We start from the raw sequence: 22,893 nt of genomic DNA, 5'->3' as shown, positions 1-22,893 counted from the left end.
AACCACTTCCATACTTGGGGAGTGGCCATTCATAACTGTTCTCACATATTTCTCCCACTGGTCTGCACACCGAATTGGGACCATCTTCCTTTGAATGTTGAGAGGGCAACCTAGGTGAAGTACGCCCTCAACTACAATGTCATCATCTCCATGACAATGTAGCTCCTCCTGAGCCCTTGCAACCAACTTACTAAACAAGGGCTTCTCATCGAATATCACAACCTCGCATTGCATGGCAACAAAGTTAACACATCCATAGTCATCCCTTTACACGGTGCCTCCATGATATATGCTCACTACGTTGTCCATCTAGTACATAAACATAACAACGCACAATTCATTTAGTCCATAATAAATGAAGCATACTAAGTACAAGGTCTCTAGTATGAAATGAGATACTATCAATTCACTACTAACTACTAAATACTACTAACTAACTATGTCACCTAATATGTACCTAAGTATATAACTACCTAATTAAATATCGCAATAACTATATTACTATCTAACTACGTAAACAAAATTACATACGAAGAAAATTCTATCTAACTATCTATTTCTCTATCTAACAATTCTATCTTCTTATCTATTTGTCTATCTATAAGCACATCCACCTAGTTAAATAGTGTCATGACTATTCTGTATTCCTTCTATCGTTGCAATTCATACACAAAACCTACCAAATTAAATTAGTTTTCATATCTAACAATTCTATCTAACTATCAATTTATCTATCTAACTAATCAATCTATCTAACTATTCTACTAACTACCTAACTATTCTACTAACTAACTATTCTTACCTAACTCACTGTAGGGGACAGCGCACACGGCATCCACCAGCGGCCAAGGGCGGGGGCGGGTGCCCAGGGGCGGGGGCGGGCGGCCAGGGGCAGGGGCGGGCGCCTAGGGGTGCGGTGGCCTGCCCCCAACCAACGGCGTGGCGAGGGACGATGCGCGTGGAGGGCGGCGGCGGTGGCGACGGGCGGCGACGCTGGAGACGGTAGCCAGAATAGTTGGAATGAAGAAGCAAGAAAAGAAAGGGGCGGCATTCCTATGGTAGCAGGCTTGGTGCCAGGCTGGCTGGCGTCAAGATCTATGGCGCCAAGGCTTCACCACGTAAGCTGTCAGCAGCTCACCACGTAAGATCTAGGGGCTGGACCTTGGCACCATGGAGGCTAGCACCAAAACGTGTTAGCTTGGCGCCAGCCACCCTAGCGCCAAGCTATGGGTCCATTTTTTGAATTAGTTCGGTCAGGGGTGTATTTGTGAAAAATTTTCACGAAAAGGGCTAAAATAAAAAAGTCGGTGGCGGAGGCTGGCGCTGGGTGGATTGGTTTGGGCCCCACCGCTGGCACTCTCCAGGAGTTGTTTACATCCTCGAGGCTCGAGCGAGCGTACTAGCGCAACTTTTTCCTATGGTATACTAGGCGATCGAAACAGAGAGGCAGCGATAGTGTGGCGTGTCGGCCGGGCAGTTGCAACTCTGATCACACTCCAGTGCATGGTGTGCATCGAGTTGCCGGAGTCGATGGCCAGGGCTCGGCGGTGAAGTAAAAAACAATTTGATTTCACCTAGCTTCTAGTTTATTTTAATTCCGATTTACAAAATGATTTCATTGCTTAAATTTGTGCGAAACAGGTGGAGCTAAAGCTAAAATAAGATCTGCCAAATAGGATCTTAAATCAAGCTATGATATTGCATTGCCCGATCTTATGCGTGTGCCAGCCGAGCCATTCTCTTTTACCGGTTTGCCCAAATTAAATAGGGAAAACTATATTGTGCATGAGTTTTTTTTCTTCTCTCCATACTTAATTTTAGTTCTACTGACACAAGCCAATCCAAGACTACGGGAGCTTCTCCTTTGCATCCAATGAGGTTAGTGTCAAGATTGGGATGATTGAGGTTCGGGTTGGAATTGCCGGAATGTGCAGAGCCTAATGGGAAGGCTAGGGGTGGCTGAGGCCTCGTTCGTTTCCTTTGGAATGGATCCAGTCTAGGAACTGTTACAACCCAGGATCGAGTGGATCCCCTTGCTTCACTCAATCCTGGCCAGGAACCATTCCAAGCCCACGAATAATATGTTCGGCTGTACAGGAATTATTTCAGGGCTAGAGCTATTTCAACAGAGCTATTTGACCAAAAAAATTATTCTTGAAACAACGAATTCAACCAAAACGAATTTAGCAACAAAACGCTTCTAGCAACAAATTTGTTCTTGAAGTAACATTTGTATTCGACAGAGCCATTTATAAGTAGCATTCTCCTTTTAGGAATAGGAAGGCACACTAAGCATTAATGTGATGGGTGGCATGTGATTTCGATCTCACCATCACTTTTATTTCTAGTGGATGGGAGGGATCAGCTACAGATTTCAGAGTGCTAAGATCGGCTATGAGCAAGGGCTTCTAGGTACCTCCAGGCAAATTCAATGCGGTTGATGGAGGGTATGCAAATACTCCATCTTTCCTCGCTCCATATCGAGGGGTTCGATACCATTTGAAAGATTTTGGAGCTGGACATCAAAGACCACAAAACTCAAAGGAGCTCTTCAACCACCGCCACGCACTACTGAGGAACTGTGTCGAAAGAACTTTAGGAGTGCTTAAGAAGCGCTTCCCCATTCTCAAAGTTTCCACCTTCCATATGTTGGAAAATCAAGTGAAAATACCAGTAGCTGCAACCATCTTCCACAATATAATCCGATTACTTCATGGAGATGAGGAATGGTTGGATCATCAGCCGGATAATATTGATCCAACACACTTTGTTTCTCTACCCAATGGCGATCAAATCAATGACTCAGGCACTGCATAAGGCAATGCTTTGAAAGATGCCATCGCCTAAGAAATGTGGGTTCAGTACCAGCAACATGTAAATTAGTCTTCATGAATTAATAAGCTTATATCATGAATAAGTTGGTGAATAAGTTAATGAGCTTGTATCATGAATAAGTTGATGAATAAGTTTTTTTCTTTGAAAAGCGATGGTTGGAAAAGGCTCCCCAAAGCTCAATGTGATTGAAGGGGGTCACCAAAGTTGAGTAGGTTCCTACCTACAAAAAGTGCTACCAAAAAGAAGCCTTCTCCTAAATGCAGTGGGGCAAAGAGGAGTGGAGGTTCACCACGAGGTACGGTGTTTAATGTTTCTTCATGCTTTGTGGAGGTTCACCACGAGGTACGGTGTTTAATGTTTCTTCATGCTTTCTTGTCAATTTTGTATTATTAATTCTATGAAATTTTTATTACTAATGCTTGACTATTGTTTATGTAGGAAAACAAAGAGCGGACTGAAACCCAACTCTTGAGAAATCACTTGTTGAAATTCTGCATGAGTATAAAGATAGTGGCTATAGAAGTGACAACGGTTGGAACACTAAAGGGTGGAACAAGATGGTGAAGGAGTTCCATCTGAGAAACAAGTCTGTCTCGTACACAAAGGCACAAATTCCAGATAAAGAATGTCAGCTTAAGAGAGACTACAAGATTCTCAAAGCGGCAAAAATGCAAAGTGGATCAAAATGGAATGAACAAAGAAATATGGTCAAAGGATCAACAGCAATGTGGAAGAACCTCATTGTGGTAAGTTAATTTTTCGAAGTAATTCTATGGATAACCTCATAGTGATAACTTTGTATTTGATCAATGTTTTTTCAAATATGCAGACTTTCCCAAAAATCAAGAAGTTTCAAAACAACAAGGCAAGCTTTCCGCTCTTTGATGCTTTGGGAGAACTCTATGATGGTAAGTTATGTATAGTAAGCTCTTTCCCAGTCAGATCTCTATGATGTAAAATAGGTGCTTGTCCTATTTCTTTGAATGCATTGTGCTAAATGTAGGTCATCCGGCTAAAATGACATACAATTTCACTTCTATTGAGTCACAATGTGTGGAAGAGCCCCTTCACCAAATTGATGATGTAGAGGAAGAAGCTGAGGAAGAAGCCCTACAGGAAATCGAGATACGTGATGAAGAGGATGAAGAAAAGGATGCAAGAGATGAAAAGGAGGCAAGAAGTGGAGAACGAAGAATGGCAGCATTAAGAAAGAAACCAGAAAAGGAGGACAAAGGCCTAGAAAGAGTGCAAAAATTGAAGCCATGATGGAGAGATTCCTGGAAATGAGAACAAAGCAAGCAGAAGATGAAGCTAAACAGCTACCAAGAGAAAATGAGGCAAGAGATAAGGAGGCTGCCAAAGGTGATGAATACTCCATCAAAAGGTGCATATCGATCATTAACACAATGGAAGTGACCAAACAGGAAAAGGCGAAATCTTATGCAATCTTCACCAAGAGCAAAGAAAATAGAGAGACTTTCATTTGTGCTAATGAAGAAGATGAAGAACCCGCTTTGATTTGGCTTAGGAATGAGATGGCCTAGCAGGTGAGATGAGATAAGCACATGCCTTCAGTTTGTTTATATTTTCTCACATGCCATTATTTGTTCAAAATTAATTTGCTCAAGACTGATATCAGTAACCTGCTCTGGTCTGCATAAAGAATCTTAGCTCTGGTCTGCTCTTATCAAATTCATGTTTGTGTGTATAAATTGTGTATATATTGTTGCTTTCACAAGTAGTGTTGTCCACAACCAACCAGTGAATAGTTTTAATTCTACTGCTTGAAAATTGTGAGTATTTTAGAAGGTTACTACATCTTAATTTATACTCTTATCTGAATTTCTCTTGCTTTCATTGTGTTTGTGCCATTTGCATATTCTTAGATTGTGTGTATAAATATTATACTATCATTTACAGATTATTTGTGTGTATAAATTGTACATGCTTCTGAAAAGCTCTATCTTGTTTATGATAAGTTCTATGAATGTCTGCAGCATTGGGAGCAGCCTCTACAGTTGAGGAACCAAGTACAAGAACTTCAAATACCTGATAAACAGAAGATCCTCAGTGTGAATTTCTACTTTTCTTGGCTTTAAATTGACACCGGCAATGAAGTAAGTTAAAGAGCTCAAGTGCTAACGAGAGGAGGGCGTGACTTGTTTTGTTCTTCTTTCTTTTCCAAGAGAGTGCTGTGATTCGGACTTTGCCGTGCTAGTAGAGGACACCTACAGTGTCTTGCTAGTTGCTACTTATAAATGGCTCTGTTGAATACAAATATTACTTCAAGAACAAATTTCTGTTGAATACAAATATTACTTCAAGAATAAATTTGTTGCTACAAGCGTTTTGTTGCTACATTCGTTTTGGTTGAATTCGTTGCTTCAAGAATAATTTTTTTTGGTCAAATAGCTCTGTTGAAATGGTTCTAGCCTTGAAATAATTCCTATACAGCTGAACATGTTATTTGTAAGCTTGGAATGGTTCCTAAATTTGGAATGGTTCCTGACCGAAATTGAGTGAAGTAAGGGGATCCACTCGATTCTAGGCTGGAATGGTTCCTGGACTGAATCCATTCCAAAGGAACGAACAAGGCCTGAGGCGGCAGGATGGACCAGGCCCGGCTCTGACCCTAGGGCAATAGGGGCGACGGCCAAGGGCCCATGACAGAAAGGAGCCTAGGATTCTATACGTATAAATACATGTATATCTTCATTTGAGGCACATCTAGCCTGCTAAGTTGCAGACAGAGGCACTTGTATGCGTTGGAAGCCTGGAAACAAATTGTCGTTTGATCCCTGGCGGCAGCGCCCGTCCATCCCTGACACCGCGAAACTGAAGTGACGCGCTCGGTGCTCACACCTGTCGTCCTATCCGCACCGCACCTGATACTTGTCCGCGGTTCCGCGTAATCGAAATGAGATTAGCAAATCAGATCGATAAGTTCCTCCAATCGGTGAGTGCGTCTTTACTTACTTACTTATCAGTTAGCACCTAGCATGCATGTTATTAACCTAATATCTTAAATTTCTAGGATTTTAAACTTCTAAATTCCAATGTTACCAACGAAGTATTTGCCGAGTTCTCAAAAAAGAAAAAAAAAAGGAAGACAAGATCGTAGTATTGACATTATTTTTCACCAGAATACATATTATTAGTACTACTTTTTTTCTTTTTTATGTTACAAATAAAAAGAAACATTTATGTTAAAGGGTTCATAATTTTGGTTTGCTCAAGGGCCCTCAAAAGAGCCCTCAAAACTGTACAGCTGGCCCCGACGGACTTGGATTTTGTCGGAGCTCCGCTGAGGCGGTGGGGCAGGGTAGATTATAGAGAGAGAGAGGACGAAGAACTCAGACGTTAGATGTTTTAGACGTCGTTGGAAGTTGAAGATGATTGTAGGCTGTCCAATCTCCATCTAATGCATGGAAAAATCGAGTGTGCATGCATGCATGCATATATGAATGCTACCTACGTGCGCATGAATGCATGCCCAGCAAGAACGTACTATGCGTGCGCTAGCTTCAAAAAATTTAAAACCGCCTAGTCCGCAATGCGCACCAAAGTCCAAACCGAGCCTCCGAATCCTCGTCGCGCCTCCCAGTTGGATGCCGGCGCTGGGCCCACGAGCCATCGGTGGCGCAGCCCGCGCCCGCCTACACCCGATCCACGTGGAAGGCATGGTACGATGACGGGTGGGTCCACGCGCGTACACGGCACGATCGATATGACACGCGATGCCTGTTGCAATTGCAACGATCGATCGACCGGTCCAGTTCGGACACACACGGCCGCCGGCCGCGCGCACGACGAGATCGGTGTAGCATGAGACCGCGCGGCGTCCGGTATCTATCCGCGTTCGTACAGTGCGTGGCGCGCGGCGTGTCGTGCCCATGGATGCTGCGTGCATCCACGTGTCTGTATAGCAGCGTGCAGTGGCGGAGCTGGCCGATTTCCACGCCTAGGGCCACTTATCCAACTATCCAAGCGCTTAAACCACCCAAACTAACCCATCTAGCGATAGTCACAGTAACAAAAACTCGATAAAATTTCCTGCGGCTGCTGCTGCTGCTGCCAAACCACACGGGGGTACCGGCGGTTGCTGCTTGGGTTTCCTAAGAAGTAGCGATCCTGGAGATTGGAGAGAAACAGAGAGAGAATGCGTCACTCCGTCTGGACTTCGCAGACCAAGGCACGAGGCCGTCCGACGATGGTCAGGCAAGCCATGGGCTGCACGTTCAATGGCTGGGCCTGGGCCTTTGCCCCCTGCTCTGCTGCTGCGTAGGCCTGCTAGGCAGGGCCAGTCCATATAAATGCCAGCTAGACCATGAAAGGCCAGTGGCCCAAAGGCCCAAATCAGCCCCTGGCAGCGTGCGGAGCGTTGAGTCGTTGTCCCGATCTTTTTAAATGCATGCACTCTTTTAAATGCGTGCAGCTAGCGTATGATGTGATGATGATCAAGTTTCTCCCAGTCCATCTTGTATTCTCGAAATGTCCATTCCCATGCCTATGGAATCAACGATTCGGCAACAGACCACTCCATTCGTCCTAGCCTCCTACAGCAGCGAGGAGACCCCCACGTCTACCCTAAGCTAGATTTCACACCACATCAGGGCACATGCGCACCCATCTCGGCATATTCTTCCTCGTATGCCGCCGTACAAATTGAATAAGCTCGTGGCCGAGCGCTGGCGAGGCGACAGCGAACGGTCAGGGCGCCTAAACAAGATTATCCTCTCAACGATGGTCATCACTGCTTGGTTAATCTAATCACCCTCCTCATATCATCTTCCCGCGAACCATTGTTTATGACCTCTACAACTATCAATGCTAATCCTTGCAGGCCTGCATACCTAAGTCACAGTTGACAATACACATCTCCTGCCTCAGTAGCTTGGGTTTTTCGAATTTAAAATTGCAGAAAATGAGCTGGGTTCCAGCTTTCATCTCTGTTGGATTCGGCATATGTATACCCTCCGATCGAAGGATTGACTAGGATTGTCGTCTAGTGCACATGCATCAGAAATTTACAATTCTGTATCTGTCAAACCAAATCACATTTGAAAACTATGTGTGATTCTATAGATTGTAGCACAATTGGAAAGCAACCTGTTCCAGGGAGCGTCTGCCACTTATCTTAGGAAAAAGCCATGGTAAAACAATCTACATAAAATGAGAATTAAGTTTGCTATAGTTTAGCATTAACAAAGTAGGTAGACAGGTAAAATTCAAGTGTAGAACTACTCTTGGTTTCACGGGCCAAGTAAATTTTCTTTGTAGTCTATGCATGTATTAACCTCCAACTATTATTTCTAATAAGATTCTCTTTTTGTATAAAAACATCATCATCGATGATCGGGTTGTGGACTAATTACATATGTTATCCACACAGCTGCCACAAATCTTGAAGATTGCACTAATAATAGTATTATATTATAATCATAATAAAGGACGATTCGGGACCGAAGTTTGCAACCAGTAGTGAGTCAGGCACAGACACTCAAAGTTGTTTAAAATAACAATAGACGACAGAACATAGAACTATACGGTGCTCGTTATAGCTATACGAATCAATCCATTAGAGATGGAGCCTATTCAAATAATTACAAATATATAATATTATGCCACTTGTGTTGTTTCGATTTATAGACGACTTTTAACTCTTGTAGTATCTTACCGAATCGGCACATGATAAAAAATGCGTTGACTATTACTATAAAAATATTCCATCTAACTCTAATTGCTAGTTTCTGAAAAAATTTAATGAAGGTGCAATTTTTGCATCATGGTTTCTCTATAAATAAATAAGATGAATCTTCAATTTATAAATAAATAACTAGTTATAGTCAGAACTTTTAGAACAAATATATATTTTCTCCATTCTTTGAACAGTGTGGTTTTTTAGGTTGAACATATAATATGCTATTCCACTTATTCACAACTTTGATTTATTATTAACATATCTTTCACAAGGTGTTTTTGAAACGAATCGGCGAGGAGAGCTGTCGATTATATTAAAAAAGAAGTTCCAGACTGAAAGATACAAGAAAAGGAAAAGAAAAGAAAAACAAAACAGACTCATTGGGACATCAACGCGAGTAGCCACTCAACTCAAAAACTGCCACACCCGACCGGTTGGATTGGGAAATTTTCGAGCATGTCAGAGATGTGGATTGTTATCCTAATGTCTCAATTGTTGACCGATTCTTATTTACTGTGTCACAGGCTAAAAGAAGCTTTTTCAAAGTTGAAGTTATTGAGAAACTATTTGAGGTCAACAATGACTCAGGAGAGGTTAAATGGTTTGGCAATATTATGCATTGAGAAGAAATTGTTGAATGAGATTGACATCGACCTTATCATAAGTGATTTTACATCGAGGAATGCTAGAAGAAACTTTTAAGATAATATGTATAAATAATTTAATATGAATATTGATTTTAGATACATTTAAGTATTTATTGGTAACATTTCATATATATTTGTTATAATATTTATATTATTTCGCCCCTGAGCCTTCCAAATCTCAGACCCTGAGGGAGAGACAGGGAGGGAGGGAGGGAGAAAGAGGGGAGCATGGCTGCCCCCCGCCGCCGCCGTACTTGCGGCCGGCCGGGCTTCCGGCGGTGTGCTCGGGCGGCAGGGAGACCGAGCCGAGGAGTAGCGACAGTGGCGGCGCGAGTTTGTTTTTTTTCTTTCCGCCCCTGCCGCCCCGAGAGATGACACAGACGACGAGGCGCGCTAGTTGGAAGGAAATCTCTGTACTTTATCTCTCGTAAGGTTAACTGCCTGTCTCATTTTCTTTTGAATTGACTTGCCTCCGACTTTTATTCAAACATAAATAAATATAAGTGCTGGTCAATGTGATTGATTTAGTGAGAGATAGCAAAATATATTCACACATACATGGTATCTATGGTCATAAAGACATCCGCAATATATAGGTTGAGTTTCTACATGCGCCCATTTTAATTATACTATAGTTGAAATCTAAGAAAAATTATAAGTGCAACTGCTCATTAAAAAATTGTTGGGTGAGTATAATATCATTTTAGAGCTACCAGCTAGGTTAGTTGGTACAATGTCTTACACTACCATCCCATTATATTATTATTATGTACAGACACATCAGTACTAGGCAGTGAGCATACTCTGTGAAGATATGGTAGTGATATTTTTCCTTTTGACTTTGTAGACTCATACTAAACTTTTTTCTTTTTCGTAGAGGAATAACAGAGTTTTTCTAGGAGCGACTTTATAACAGAGTCTTTCACACTTGTAGAATCAGGATCTCCTACCTACAAAAGTATTATATCCTCTATAGCTTACTCCTACATTAGATACAAATTTACTTATCCCCCTTCATATTTACGTATTTCAAATTTTCATATCGTCCCTTCCTCCATCCCTGCTTAATTTTTTGTGGTCTATATCTTCCATGTAAGACTTTGCAAAGTCTCGTTGTAACATATATGGCCACATTTTCATAGGCGAGAAACATAATATATCTAGAAAAATATATATTTATGTTAAACATGGATTCCCATGAAGAAACATCTCATGAGAATATTTTAAGAATTCCTACGCAAGCCATGAATATCATGCCCCAGTATAATTGTTAGGTAACCAAGTTTTCTACGTAAATTAGGAATCATGGTAACTAGAGTATTTTTTTTCTTCGAAACACAGGAGTCATGTCCAACAAATTTTGTGTTGAGAAGAGAAGTAAAAGGGCAAATTGATACTTCCTCCGTTCCAAATTGCAGGTCATTTTGACTTTTTTAGGTTCATAGATATTATTATACATCTAGATAATAATATCTATGAATAAAAAAGCTAAAATGACTACAATTTAGGAGAAGTATTAACAAACTTTTCTATGGATAAGACCACGAGGCTGAAGTACATGCATAGCATTATTTATAGCTTAGCTTGGTGCGACGATGTCCTCATTCCTGTCCAGGTCCACGCTGAACCTGGCTGGAAAGGCATCCCGTATTAGAATTTGGGATAAGATATTGCCGCATTGGAACCTCACCTGCCGCGTCGGTCCAACGAAAAGACAAAGTAATAGATCTTGTCCAGTCACGTAATATATCTACACATTTTCCATGGGTGGCAAAAACAATGAGTTTTCACCAGTGGCATTGGCGATCATGGTTGAAATGATGTACTGTACAGTGGTATTTTGATATTTGTTTCTTTCATACAAAGTTTGTAAAAGCATACCAAACTAATTACATTGTTTTGCATCTTCTCCTAAGGTGCAAGTTGCTCTATAATTTTCCACATAGTAGGAACAGGAACACTTTTCCCTGTCCACTAGTAGTACTCTATAGGTTTAAAGTTTCCTCTTAAAAAGAAGACAGCAAAAACCATAAAATGGGAAATATTGTTTACTCCATCCGTCTCATTATTAGTTGTTTGGTTTTTCTACATTCATAGATTTTGTTATGCAACTAGATATTATGTCTAGATACATAGTAAAAATATACGAACCTAGAAAAACCAAAACGACTAATAATTTAGGATGGATGGAGTATTATATACTAATACTATTACGAAACACAAAATTGGCACATTTTAAACGATCAATTAACTAAAATAACGTCATTAAGATGTGTGATTATTGTGAGTGAATACTAATCCCATGTTAAACGGTGATTTGGCGCCTGACAAATTGGATAAACAGTTTTCTAGGAACGAAGCTGTTGAGCTATTCGCTTCAGCTTATAAGCCGACTGAAAAGCTGAAACGACTGATTTGTTGTGAGAGGAAAATACTGTTTGGTGGCTGATAAGCCGGCTCAATAAGCTGAAACGAATTTTAGCCAAGAAAATAGAATAAAGTCAGACAAGGACATGGCAGAGCACGTGAAGGCACTTTTACGGATCCAACCTTTACAGAGTCACTAATTCTTTATAATCCGTTGTTAAACTTATTCCTTAGCATGTGTTGTATAAATAGGAGTACTAATTCTGATATGCCTGCGTACTTTATGAGTATACACACGAGCGATGAGTGAAATGGGAGAACCAACTTTTAAAATGCATGCACTCTTTTACTGTACCCATCTGAGTTAGCTTTTGGTAATCATGTGCTTATATGTATAGTTATAGCCATAGAAAACACGTCGACACCTTAGAGGAACATGCTAGTCTAACACTAACAGCCCGTTGCTTCCCTTTTCTCACGATAAGCTCCATGGCCTACAAAATTGAAAATGCTACAAGCATTACGCACACTGTCATTTGCAAGTGCCAGGAAAACAATCATAGAGTATGTATGCTTCTACGAAGGAATATGCCCTGAGATGCCATGGAACCTCTGTCTAGAATGCCACGCGTCCGCCTAGAATGCCTCTGTCTGTATTCTGATAGTAGTACTAGCACTACTACCAGCTGCTAGTAGCATTTGGACTATTATTGGAGTTCTATACCTGTAGTATGACTTATTCGACTTCCGGTTTGTGACTCGCTAAGTGAGGTGATGCAAATGCAACTATGCAACAGAGAACGTTCAGAATTTTGGGATTCTAAAGTATCATTCGACTTATGTTGAAATATCTTTTTGTAGATAGTGATGTGTGGATAGTATATTCCTATAGCAACTTGCTACAAATTGATATGCTTTTGAAATTAAAAAGATGTCTTCAAAGACAAGCTCAAAGTTTCAGTAGGTATAAGAGAGAGGCACATTGGTCATTTTTTTTTGAAAGAAAGCATATATGATTTACATAGAGTTTGATATTACATAAATCAAATGACTCTCTCAACAATAACATAAAGATACAAAGATAACTCTAACCCAACTCCGGATTTCCACCAGCTGATGGTGCTGGTAGAAAATTTGCTCAGTTTGGCAAGTGGTTTTGCTAACTTGTACAAGTTTATCTTTCACTATTTTAGACTCGAGCATAGGTTTGGTCTGCTCATGGCTTGAAGTCCGTCCACAACCCAACCCAATTAAGTTACTGAATGGGTCTAGGTAAGGCTAACACACCCGAAGCAAACAAGGCCACGCATGTGTGTAGCCATTTATTTGTTGCGCGCTTCACTTCAAGAAGCAATGCTAACCATACCAAGTCAAAGGTAAAATAAACCTAGCATTTCTCTTTATTTTTTTTATAGCTTAGTGCTTTAAACACAAAAGAAGTGCTTGGAAGAGGCAAGAGGTGAGAAGAGAACTCCTTGAACTTTGGTTTTTCTTATGACCTGCCACACCCCAATTTCGATCATGACACACATTCCGTGGATAAAATGTGCGCTGTATTGAGTTACAAAGCAATGGTACATTATTCGAACACAAATATTGCCCTTTTAGCCAGAAAAAGAAGAGTTAGAATAACTTAGTTTACTTTTTAGCATGCTTGGGTCGAGAGTCGTAGACGTTCGTGAAAAAAGAAAAAAAATGAAGGAAATATTACACATCCGATCCCATATCCGTATGCGCCAAAATAGAATTCGGCGAAAGAGAGGGGCTGAAGTGTGAAGCCGGGCGCCTCGAATCCCTGGCCCAGCCGCCCAGGCGAGCAGCTTCCCGTCTCCCCGTCGCATGACTCAGCACCACCTTCCCTCATCCTCCTTCTCTCTCCTCGTATAAAGCGCCGCAACCCACGACGGCGACGCCGCCCATGGGAGCACCACCACGCCACGCCGCCCCGGCTCCACGCCGCGAACCCTAGCCGCCCGCCCCATGGCCGCCGAGTCCTGCGGCAGCCGCGGCGCCTCGCCTCCGCCGCCACCTTCCTCCGCTGGCGGCGGCGGCGGCGGCGCGGCTGGGAGGCGGCGGAAGGCTGAAGCCTACGCCGAGGTACTCCGCCGCATCCGCTCTGGCGGGTACGGCGGCGGGCGCCCGGGGTTGGAGGACGAGCTCTGGGCCCATTTCCAAGGCCTACCAGCCAGGTCCGCCCGTCTCTCTCTCTCTCTCTCTCTCTCTCTCTCTCCTGCATGTACTAGGCTGTGGTCGCTAGTTTGCTAGCACTTCTCTGCGAAATTTTGCTGCGTCGCTCTTGATGTGTAGGATGCTCTACTGTTGGATCGCATCAAGAGTTCATCTGTCTTGTCCTCGCTCGATTTTTCTTCGTTTCGGCTGTTGCGGCTTGGGCCCAGTGGATCGCACAGGGAGCTGATCCGCGCCGCAGCTGCTCGTCGCCGCTGTAGCTAAAGCTATGGCTATCGCCCTTTTGTCGCTGATAAGATTTATTCGCCGTGGAGCTTGTCGTATGGTCCACCATGGGCCATGTCAACTTTCGTGATGCTACGTAAATACACACGGATCAGGATGCAAAGATAAAGCTAGCCGATTTCTCTTTCTTGGTAATTAGTACATGCTAATTGGATTGATTAACGCGCAAGCTTACGAGCTTAATGCTTCCCGTTGCAGGATCTAGATTAACACAACCTAACTCGTCTTGCAGACAGTACATGCTTCCCGTTGCAGGATCTGGATTAACTCAACCTAACTCGTCTTGCAGACAGTACATGCAGTACAGCTCCTCGTAGTACAAGTTGCTGTTTCTTTTCCCTTTTCTCTTTAATCTAGTGAAGACTAGTTTTATAACCCGAGCCTGAACCAGTCTGGTTGGATGGTCGGCACACTGTTTAGAAATGGATGTTTTATCCCTCTTTAAAGTTTTTCAGAAGTTTATACCGTTTGTTGCATTAATTGACACTCGTAAATCTACTCATGTAGAGATTTCTCCTTCTCATCTAAATGAAAATTGTGAGCAATTGGTGTACTTTTTCTCAAGCTTGGGCTGTGTGTGTACACATCAAACGGTCATTGTTTGGGCATTCCTCGTGATCATCACCATTTCATATTGGTGACACTATGCATCTTGTTTTCTTCTTTACTTGTCACGATGCGGTTTGCTTCTTTAGAATGGCTCGGCCTGTTTATTAGAGTATTTCTCACAACATCGAAACAGCAAGGTTGTTCAGAAGGGTACTGCAACGTTGTTATATGTGCGTGGCTTATTGTAGCTCGCTGTAGAGAGAACTAGCACTTTTTTAAATAATTGCATGCCACTGAAATCGTATATTGGGCTTGCTTGACTATATGGATTGGACAGATATGCTTTGGATGTCAATGTAGAACGAGTTGAAGATGTCTTACTGCACAACAAATTGCTTGAGCAAGCCCGTGAACCCATGAATGGGCTGGTCTTTGATGTTCGTCCTTCACAGGTGATTATCTCATACAGCACATATCTACTTCATTTATTCATTCTGACTAGGCATCAATAATTAGCAGCCGTTATTGTCCCTATCTGTTTAATGAGATAACCATAAGCTCTTCCTTAAAAGAGTCTTAAACCAGCTCCTATCTAGTTTAAGCACAATTACAAGAATCAGCTTTCCTTCTATTTTTCTGAAAAACTCTGTTTATGTGACATCGTGCCATTGTTAAAACGAACTGCATAGAGACTGCTTTCTACTTTATTCCATTGCATGGGTACATTCTCAGGCTTTTGCTTTAATCTTGGTGACAGCTAGGTCTTTTCATTTTATGTGGAATAACTGCTTTTGCGTAAAAGTTTGCGCAGTTACTTTTAAGCTTATCTTGTCTTGTATGAATATGCATGAAGGGTTGGATGCCCCAATCAGTTTTAGAATAAAAGTTCAGTATGCGTTTATTCAAAGCATATCTCATATATTTCTTTTTGTATATTACCTTTTGGCATTTGTTTCTCTGATTTCAGCGCTCTTAAAGTACACCACAAATTCATGGTTTGCTACATTTTCTTGTGTGCTTTTATCACGAAACAGAGGGAGATAACATACAAAACTGTAGACTCTTCTTTTACATTATTCTTACTGTACCAGTCGCTGTGTCCGTGGAGTATATGTTGCCATAGTACTGTAGGACTATAGTTTGGAATTGTGCGTAGTGGGTATCGATAACGTTTTATATAAGAATTGATCAGGGATTTATTTAGCTTTTGCTGTGTTTAATGGAAATTGCATTTCTTACAGTGGGAAGTAACTTTAAATTTGAGTCAATGAATATTTAAGCTGGATGTTTGCAAACTTGCAATCCTTGATATCTGACAAACTAGACCCTTCATAGTATAGATACTGATACTGTGACTTTTTTAGCACATATATTATAGTATGTTTCATTAGCATGCTATTAACTCAACTAAGTGAAGTGCACCTTTATGTTGACAATGATTTAGTTTTAGGTTGTTACTCCGGAGGACAGCACCGGATTTGAGTCCTCAACTTCCTTTAAGCAAGAAGAACAAGATCCCCAATCCTCAGCATTTACATCAAGAGATCAAAGGTGATTTGGTCTAGTCTTGTTTCATATTATGCAGTCCACTTGTAACTTTGTTAGTCGTGTCCTTGGGATGGTTTTTTAATGCATCTTATAGTGTAGTTTAATTAGTTATTTTTTAACATTTCTACAATCTTTTTAGTTGTGTGTTTCACTTGCATTTCTCTCATTCTTTATGGGGCTTCTGTAGGTTTGAGTATGTTTTGGTAATGACAAGTTAAGGGCCAATATTTTCTGATACGTAATACCATTACAGGCCTTTATATGAAATTATATTTGCATGTGACGATAAGCCAAAGCTTCTTAGTCAGGTAAACCATCAACTTCTTGTCTGAACTGGGCACTATTACTTGCATGGTAGTAGCATTTTAATGTGACTGCATCCTCTTTGTGGCAACTTGATATAAGTTATATTATGGCCTCAGAATTGTGGAAACCTCAATCAGCATGGAGCCACACGAGTGATGTTTTAGTTATTGTGCTTAGTAGTGAGATATACTGCATATGTAAGCTACAGCCAGCCTGTGGGCTGTTGATATGATGGTTTTCTTGTGATTCCTGCTCTTTTCTGCATAATTATGCTTTGCATCTTCACCCAATTTCATTTCTTTTTTCCTTCAATTGTCCTTTGATGTAGCATAAAATTGTTTCAAATCTTGTTTTGTCTTGTATCTGTGCCTTATTCTTTGGATGCTGTGGATATTTTACTACTTCGTAGCTTGTACTTTATGTTATCACCAACAGTATAGTTCCAGCAGGATGCTACCCAACTCTTTCCATAAAAAACTGTTTATACACTAAAGTTATATACTTGATCAGTTGGTTCTGTTTTATAATTCTTCATGATTGCACTTTGCTGTACTCTTGGTTGCTTTTTTGGTTTTGGGATAGCTATTAAACATGTGCATCTTTTGTTTTATCCAGTTAACCTTGCTTCTTGGGGAGCTTGGTCTTAATATCCAAGAAGCGCATGCATATTCGACAAGTGATGGCTATTCCTTGGACATATTTGTTGTCGATGGTTGGGAGTACGAGGTAATTCTACTTTTCTGTGGAAAAACAACTGAACAATCATTGTTTGACAGAGCCATGTATACTTACTGTAAAGCTATCATTTAAGGCAAGGTCATACAAGCTGAAACTGCAATACATAGTACCAGTGTACTGATTTTGCATAGATGTATTGTCCAATGAAACCAGTGTACTGATTTTGCATAGATGTATTGTCCAATGAATTGTAGGGTCTGAATTTGTTCTTTATACAATGATAGAAACTTTTGGTATCGTATATTCCAGAGTACAATTGGGCTCAGAGTCAGATAGCATATTGTTGGTGAACCTACTATTTCACCAAATTTCCAAATTAAAAAAAAATACAATACTATAGTTTGACGAGGGCTTCTCAACACCTCATAAATGTGATGACAACACGATCGAGCAGTGACATAAAAAGTGTAAAAGTTCACCTTATCTGCTAATTGAGCTAAGATTCCAAGTTTGAAGTGATAATAGTTCAAACTCGTCTAAAGTATCTTTTCTTGCCTTGTTCTAATGTCCTCTGTTTTTTCTCTCAAAATGTGCCACCACCAGGTTCTTGTCATAGTTTATGTGTGACAGCATGCCTAGAGGCACAATGGAAGCTATTCGGTTAAATTTTATGCTTTTAGGCCCTTTAGTTTATTTTGACAAATCAACATTTCCATTTTCCTGTCATAATTTGTCATGGTTTTTAAATGCGATCTTGTCTCATGTTACGGGTGTCATCTTCATTGGCTTTCTTTTCTCTTTTTAACAACAACAATGCAGGAGTGCTGGCATGAAGGGGTAAATAAAACAGATTTTGTAGCTGAACCATGCATCTTGTTATTGTGTTGGGGGCAGTTATGGCCGTTTTCCTGCGCACTTGTGCATGGGCTCAGGATCTGCAAAGGGGCATATCTTGGGGTGCTGGCACTGATTTGTTATTTTGTTATTCCTCACACAATATAAAAGAAAATGGACGGTGGTAGGTTTCCTGGTTTAATGTCAAACCAAAACTAACTCTGGAAAACCATAATCATCTTTGCACCACCCTTCTGCCAAACACTCTTCTTGATGACATAATCTCCGAATTCCAGCCTGTAGTACAGAACCTATCATGTAGGTGTAACCTTTTGCTCAATACTCAAACCTACAATAGCATCTGAGGCCACGTCAATGGATTATACATTTAAGGCTGGTAACTATTTCCAGAAATGTGATTTGAAAACACACATGATTTTTGGACAGTTTGTTTTCATATCTGCCGGTAACTGCCAGAAATCACTGGATCTCAGGTCTCACACACCAATGGCTATGGCTACCAATATGGATGGTAGACCTATGGTGGAAAATAGTATGTTGGTTGTGACATGTTAGAAACTAAGGAATTTGCAGAGTTATAGCAAACTTATAGTGACCACTTGGCATTTGAAAATGCGTATATGTTTGACCTCTTAATGTTTGTTAGCCTTCTGTTTCATCCTCTTATCCAACAAATGCAGGTTGACATTCTCCGAAGTGCATTGAGGAAAGGCATTGATAAAATAAAGGTAAGATGACAGACCAATGCTCTAACTGGAATATGATTGACTTCAGATTTCTATCTATCTCATGTGACGAGTCTCATGTTAGTTGCTTCTTTATACTACAAAATGAGAGAATTGTTGATATAACTGTAGGTTTAGAATTTGTTAGTTTTCTCTTACTATTTAATACTATATTGTCTGAAAAGTAGTGGTTCCACTGGATTTTGTTGTTTCTGAACAGTAAGATTTGTTTGTCTATCAGATTTAAAAAGAAACTGGTAAACTTTAGTGCCATTTAACTGTGAGGAGCAGCTTGAATAAGACCACCAGCACTGCTGGACTTGGAGCTCATGCAATTTATCATCCATAGACTTCTTGTGCACTATGGTCACCTTCTTTGTGTTTCTTTTTAAATACTATAATGCAGTACAGAGCATGGCCATTGGTCCAGTCAATGGCTGCTAGGATGGATCACCGGCCAATGGAGGTTTCTCCTTCATCCGACTTTGTCCAGATACCAGCTGATGCAGCTGATGTTTGGGAAGTTGATCCCAGGCTTCTCAAATTCGAACGAAAATTAGCGTCTGGATCATTTGGTGATCTGTATGTTCAAGAAGTAAATTGTAGTAACTCTTATTTATATGTAACTGACTTACTTGGTGTGCCATCAGATACCATGGGACGTACTGTAGTCAAGATGTAGCTATCAAAGTACTCAAGCCTGAGAGGGTTAGCGTTGATATGCTGCGTGAGTTTGCACAGGAAGTATATATAATGAAGTGAGTGATGAGCTTTACATATTCTTGGACTGAGAAAGTGGTGCAACTCCAATCTCTAAAAATACAACATTTTAGAATGATGTTCCATTATTTTATTTATGACTGCTCAGGCGAACTGAATTCACCATAATGACTTTGCATGTAAGAAGTAATGCGATGCTAATTTAGAAAAAAAACATTTTCATATATCTGCAATTTGGGTTTACTGACCATGGGTTTAAGAAGTAACCTATACTTTGTTTCACATCATCTTCTCAAATAAAGCTTAATAATGTAGTGTATAAAAACATAGAAGATCATTAGCCTGTTTTTTTTTCAGTCTTGATGATCTCTTGACATAATCACGCTCCATCTCCCTTGTTTTTTTTTCTGTTATTTCAAAATTAATTTGGCATGCAGTTATTCTCATCGATATGTCATTCTCATCCACAGAAAGGTTCGTCACAAGAATGTTGTACAATTTATTGGTGCATGCACGAGACCTCCTATTTCGTGTATAGTTACAGGTATACAGACTTCACACGAAATAATACCTCCTATTTTACAGTGCAGCTGCTTAGATTCCCTTGCGTCTCTACTCTATTTATTTCTTTTCTTTTCGTTGTTGCCAGAATTCATGCATGGAGGGAGTATTTTCGACTTCCTTTACAATAGACGAGGAAAATTTCAGCTCCCAGATGTGATAAGAATTGCATCTGACATTTCCAAGGGAATGAATTACTTGCATCAGATTAATATTGTTCACAGGGACTTGAAGACTGCAAATCTTCTTATGGATGATCAGGTGCTTGACTGCTTCTCATATTATTGACCTTTGTTACAGCATCTATGTTAGGAAAATAGAAGTCTACTACAATTTTCACTTCTCAGCATAGTGGAATCTTAGCTTTGTGAGAAAAGGTTATTTTGATCCTGATATTCTGACAATATGAAGATACTTCTGCACTTCACTTCTGTGAAATTGAATAAAACGTGATCAAGCTCCATGGCTGTAATTACGTATGATAACACAAATCAAGAAACCATCTGCCTCAGCTATCCCATTTTCTGCACACCAGTCGGCCAACTTATACCACAAATGCTTCACTATATGATTAAATACAATAGTGTGATGCTTGGCCAAAGCTGACACCCATAACCCATAAGTAAAGATTGAACCAGGTTGCCTACCCTGAAACGGATCAATGGACCCATTCTATCTATGATTCATGGCATTTGCTTTTGAGAATGCATCATGATCATGTTGACCTGGTTATGTTTGCTCACCCTTGGCACTACATATGTTCCAAAATATATAAACATGTGTTACCTCGACTTACTGTGCCACTTCTATGATGTAATCGGTGTTTCCTTTTACTTGCATTTTTATTACATACAACATTTATCTCGCAGGTTGTCAAGGTTGCAGACTTTGGGGTTGCAAGGGTTAAAGACCAGTCAGGAGTTATGACTGCAGAAACAGGAACCTACAGATGGATGGCCCCTGAGGTTGATTTTGCCAAACTGCCTGTAACTAAACATTTACAAGCTCTTAGCATTAAACTAATCTTTTATGAAATTCGTTTTCAGTCTTAAATGTGGTTTTGTATCAAGTGTTTACATACTAGCTGTGCAGACTGCAGTGAGAATGCCAAAATGCAAGAACTTACACTCCCTTGACAGTTCTGCTTGAAGCAGCAAATTTGTGGGGCCTTTTAGTGTTGGACTTAAAACCTTAGATCCCAATGTCATTTATCAAGAAATCAAATTAAAGTTTCTTTGAGCAGCTTGCAATACCTGAGCTATTGTGACATAATTCATTCTTGTTATTCTGCTTGATCTACATGAATGCTGCTTCACCAAGCCACCAGTTGTAGCTTGTGAATATAATTCGCTTATTTTGTCTGCAGTAGGTATCACTCTCTGTATTATACCAATTAAGATATTATTAAAGCAAATCCTCATAATTATCAGAAAGTACCTATGAAAAAGGAAATCCAAAATCCTTTTGTGGGATTAAACCGCTGATCTCTGCTAGAGTAAAATAGTGGCATGCAAAACTGAATGTAATCCAGCAAATTCTTATCAACATTTCTATGTTTAGATTGCCTTCAGCAAGACATAACAGATAATTATTGGCGTATTGGGGTTAATGAGTTCCTTTGGAGGTGTCATATGAACGTGCCATCTTCACTATGTGCTTGAGCTGTGTGCCACTTAAAGAGTTAAGACTAGCTTGTAGCATCTTTTTTACTAGAAAATATTTGCAGGTCATTGAGCACTTGCCGTATGATCATAGTGCAGATGTTTTCAGTTTCGGGATAGTTCTTTGGGAGCTACTAACCGGAAAGGTTCTTTACTCTCGCCAGCCTTTTGTTTTCAGGCATAATGGTAGTGCAGAATTGTGATTTTGCTGATTGTGAAGTTGCCTTTTTCCTTTTCAGCTTCCATACGAAGACATGACACCTCTTCAGGCTGCAGTTGCCGTTGTTCAAAAGGTATCCTAACACATCAGTTACTGTAGTTTGTCAGAAAATAAGAACAACAGCACATCTTTGGCGTAATCATAATACACACGCAATTTGCTGAAAGGAGAAACTACAAAAAGGCAGATGTTGAATTGTTTGGTTCGTTTGGGGTGCTGGACTATTTTCCGGTGCTTCCTGGATTTGAACTGCTCCTTGTGAAATTTCTGCAGAATTCTGTTCCGAATACTACTATGTTAAGCCTAATATCTCTGCCTGCAGGATCTGAGGCCCACGATTGCTGCTGATACTCATCCCGTGCTTGCTGATCTGATTCAGCGTTGCTGGCAGAAAGATCCGGCTCTAAGGCCAACCTTTGCAGAGATTGTGGATATACTGAACTCCATAAAGGAGGTTTGTTCACACAAAGATCTAGTGATCTACATGCATTTCGCCTGTTTTCTTTTTTAATTTTGTGTTTTTTCTTTTATTGCCAGGTGGTTCGGAGTTCTGGGCATCACAAGAGACATCCAGGTCGATCCGACTCTGGGAGGAGACGAGGATGTTGATGCGGCAGTTTTGTTTAGTGTTCCACGCCTTTGTTTCGTCGCCCTTTCTCATTTTCATCTTTGACATTGGTGTTATTTTGGTTGTAGTTCAGTAATAGCTTCAGAATATGGTCAGATGAGTTTGTTGCACTCATTTCGAGAGGGTTACTTACAGTTTGTAGGCTTGACTAAATGTTAAGAGGAGTTCCACTTTTTAAAGCTTGATGAGGGGTGTAGCGTATCCACGTGTGGTGTACTTAGGGGTTAGGGGGGGTTAGGGATGGTAAAGGATCCTCTAATTTAGCCTAACAAATTTAAGTATCGGGTTTAATAAAGGCCGGACCATAATAATATATGATTTTGAGCTAAAAATAAATAAGGTAAAAATAAATAGGGTTAAGTTGGATCCCATTTTCGTTGCTTCATCCTTCGTGCAGTACAAAACTACAAATGGCGTTGC

General features: G+C 40.5%; 1 protein-coding gene, 1 long non-coding RNA gene and 2 pseudogenes across 2 annotated transcripts; all 4 read left to right on the top strand.

The window, feature by feature from the left end:
* Positions 1-2,313: 2,313 nt before the first annotated feature.
* LOC140221941 (uncharacterized) lies at positions 2,314-2,883 on the top strand (annotated as a pseudogene).
* Positions 2,884-2,986: 103 nt separating this feature from the next.
* LOC117842747 (uncharacterized) lies at positions 2,987-3,590 on the top strand (annotated as a pseudogene).
* A 9,872-nt stretch (positions 3,591-13,462) lies between these two features.
* LOC117843357 (serine/threonine-protein kinase STY17) lies at positions 13,463-22,652 on the top strand. The gene is made up of 15 exons (XM_034723935.2): positions 13,463-13,739; positions 14,909-15,023; positions 16,022-16,122; positions 16,373-16,427; positions 17,041-17,151; positions 18,639-18,686; positions 19,090-19,265; positions 19,334-19,441; positions 19,874-19,947; positions 20,053-20,225; positions 20,834-20,929; positions 21,691-21,771; positions 21,865-21,918; positions 22,168-22,299; positions 22,383-22,652. The coding sequence occupies exons 1-15, from the start codon at positions 13,531-13,533 to the stop codon at positions 22,452-22,454; spliced, it is 1,605 nt and encodes a 534-aa protein (XP_034579826.1). The 5' UTR covers positions 13,463-13,530; the 3' UTR covers positions 22,455-22,652.
* Positions 13,746-14,575, top strand: LOC117843359 (uncharacterized). The gene is made up of 2 exons (XR_004637717.1): positions 13,746-14,153; positions 14,255-14,575. It is a non-coding gene; the product is annotated as an uncharacterized lncRNA (long non-coding RNA).
* Positions 22,653-22,893: the final 241 nt, after the last annotated feature.

This window comes from Setaria viridis, chromosome 2 (assembly GCF_005286985.2).
Source record: "Setaria viridis chromosome 2, Setaria_viridis_v4.0, whole genome shotgun sequence".
Taxonomy (NCBI): Eukaryota; Viridiplantae; Streptophyta; class Magnoliopsida; order Poales; family Poaceae; genus Setaria; species Setaria viridis.
The sequence above is the reverse complement of the archived record's forward strand: the minus strand, read 5'-3'. Positions and strand labels throughout refer to the sequence as shown.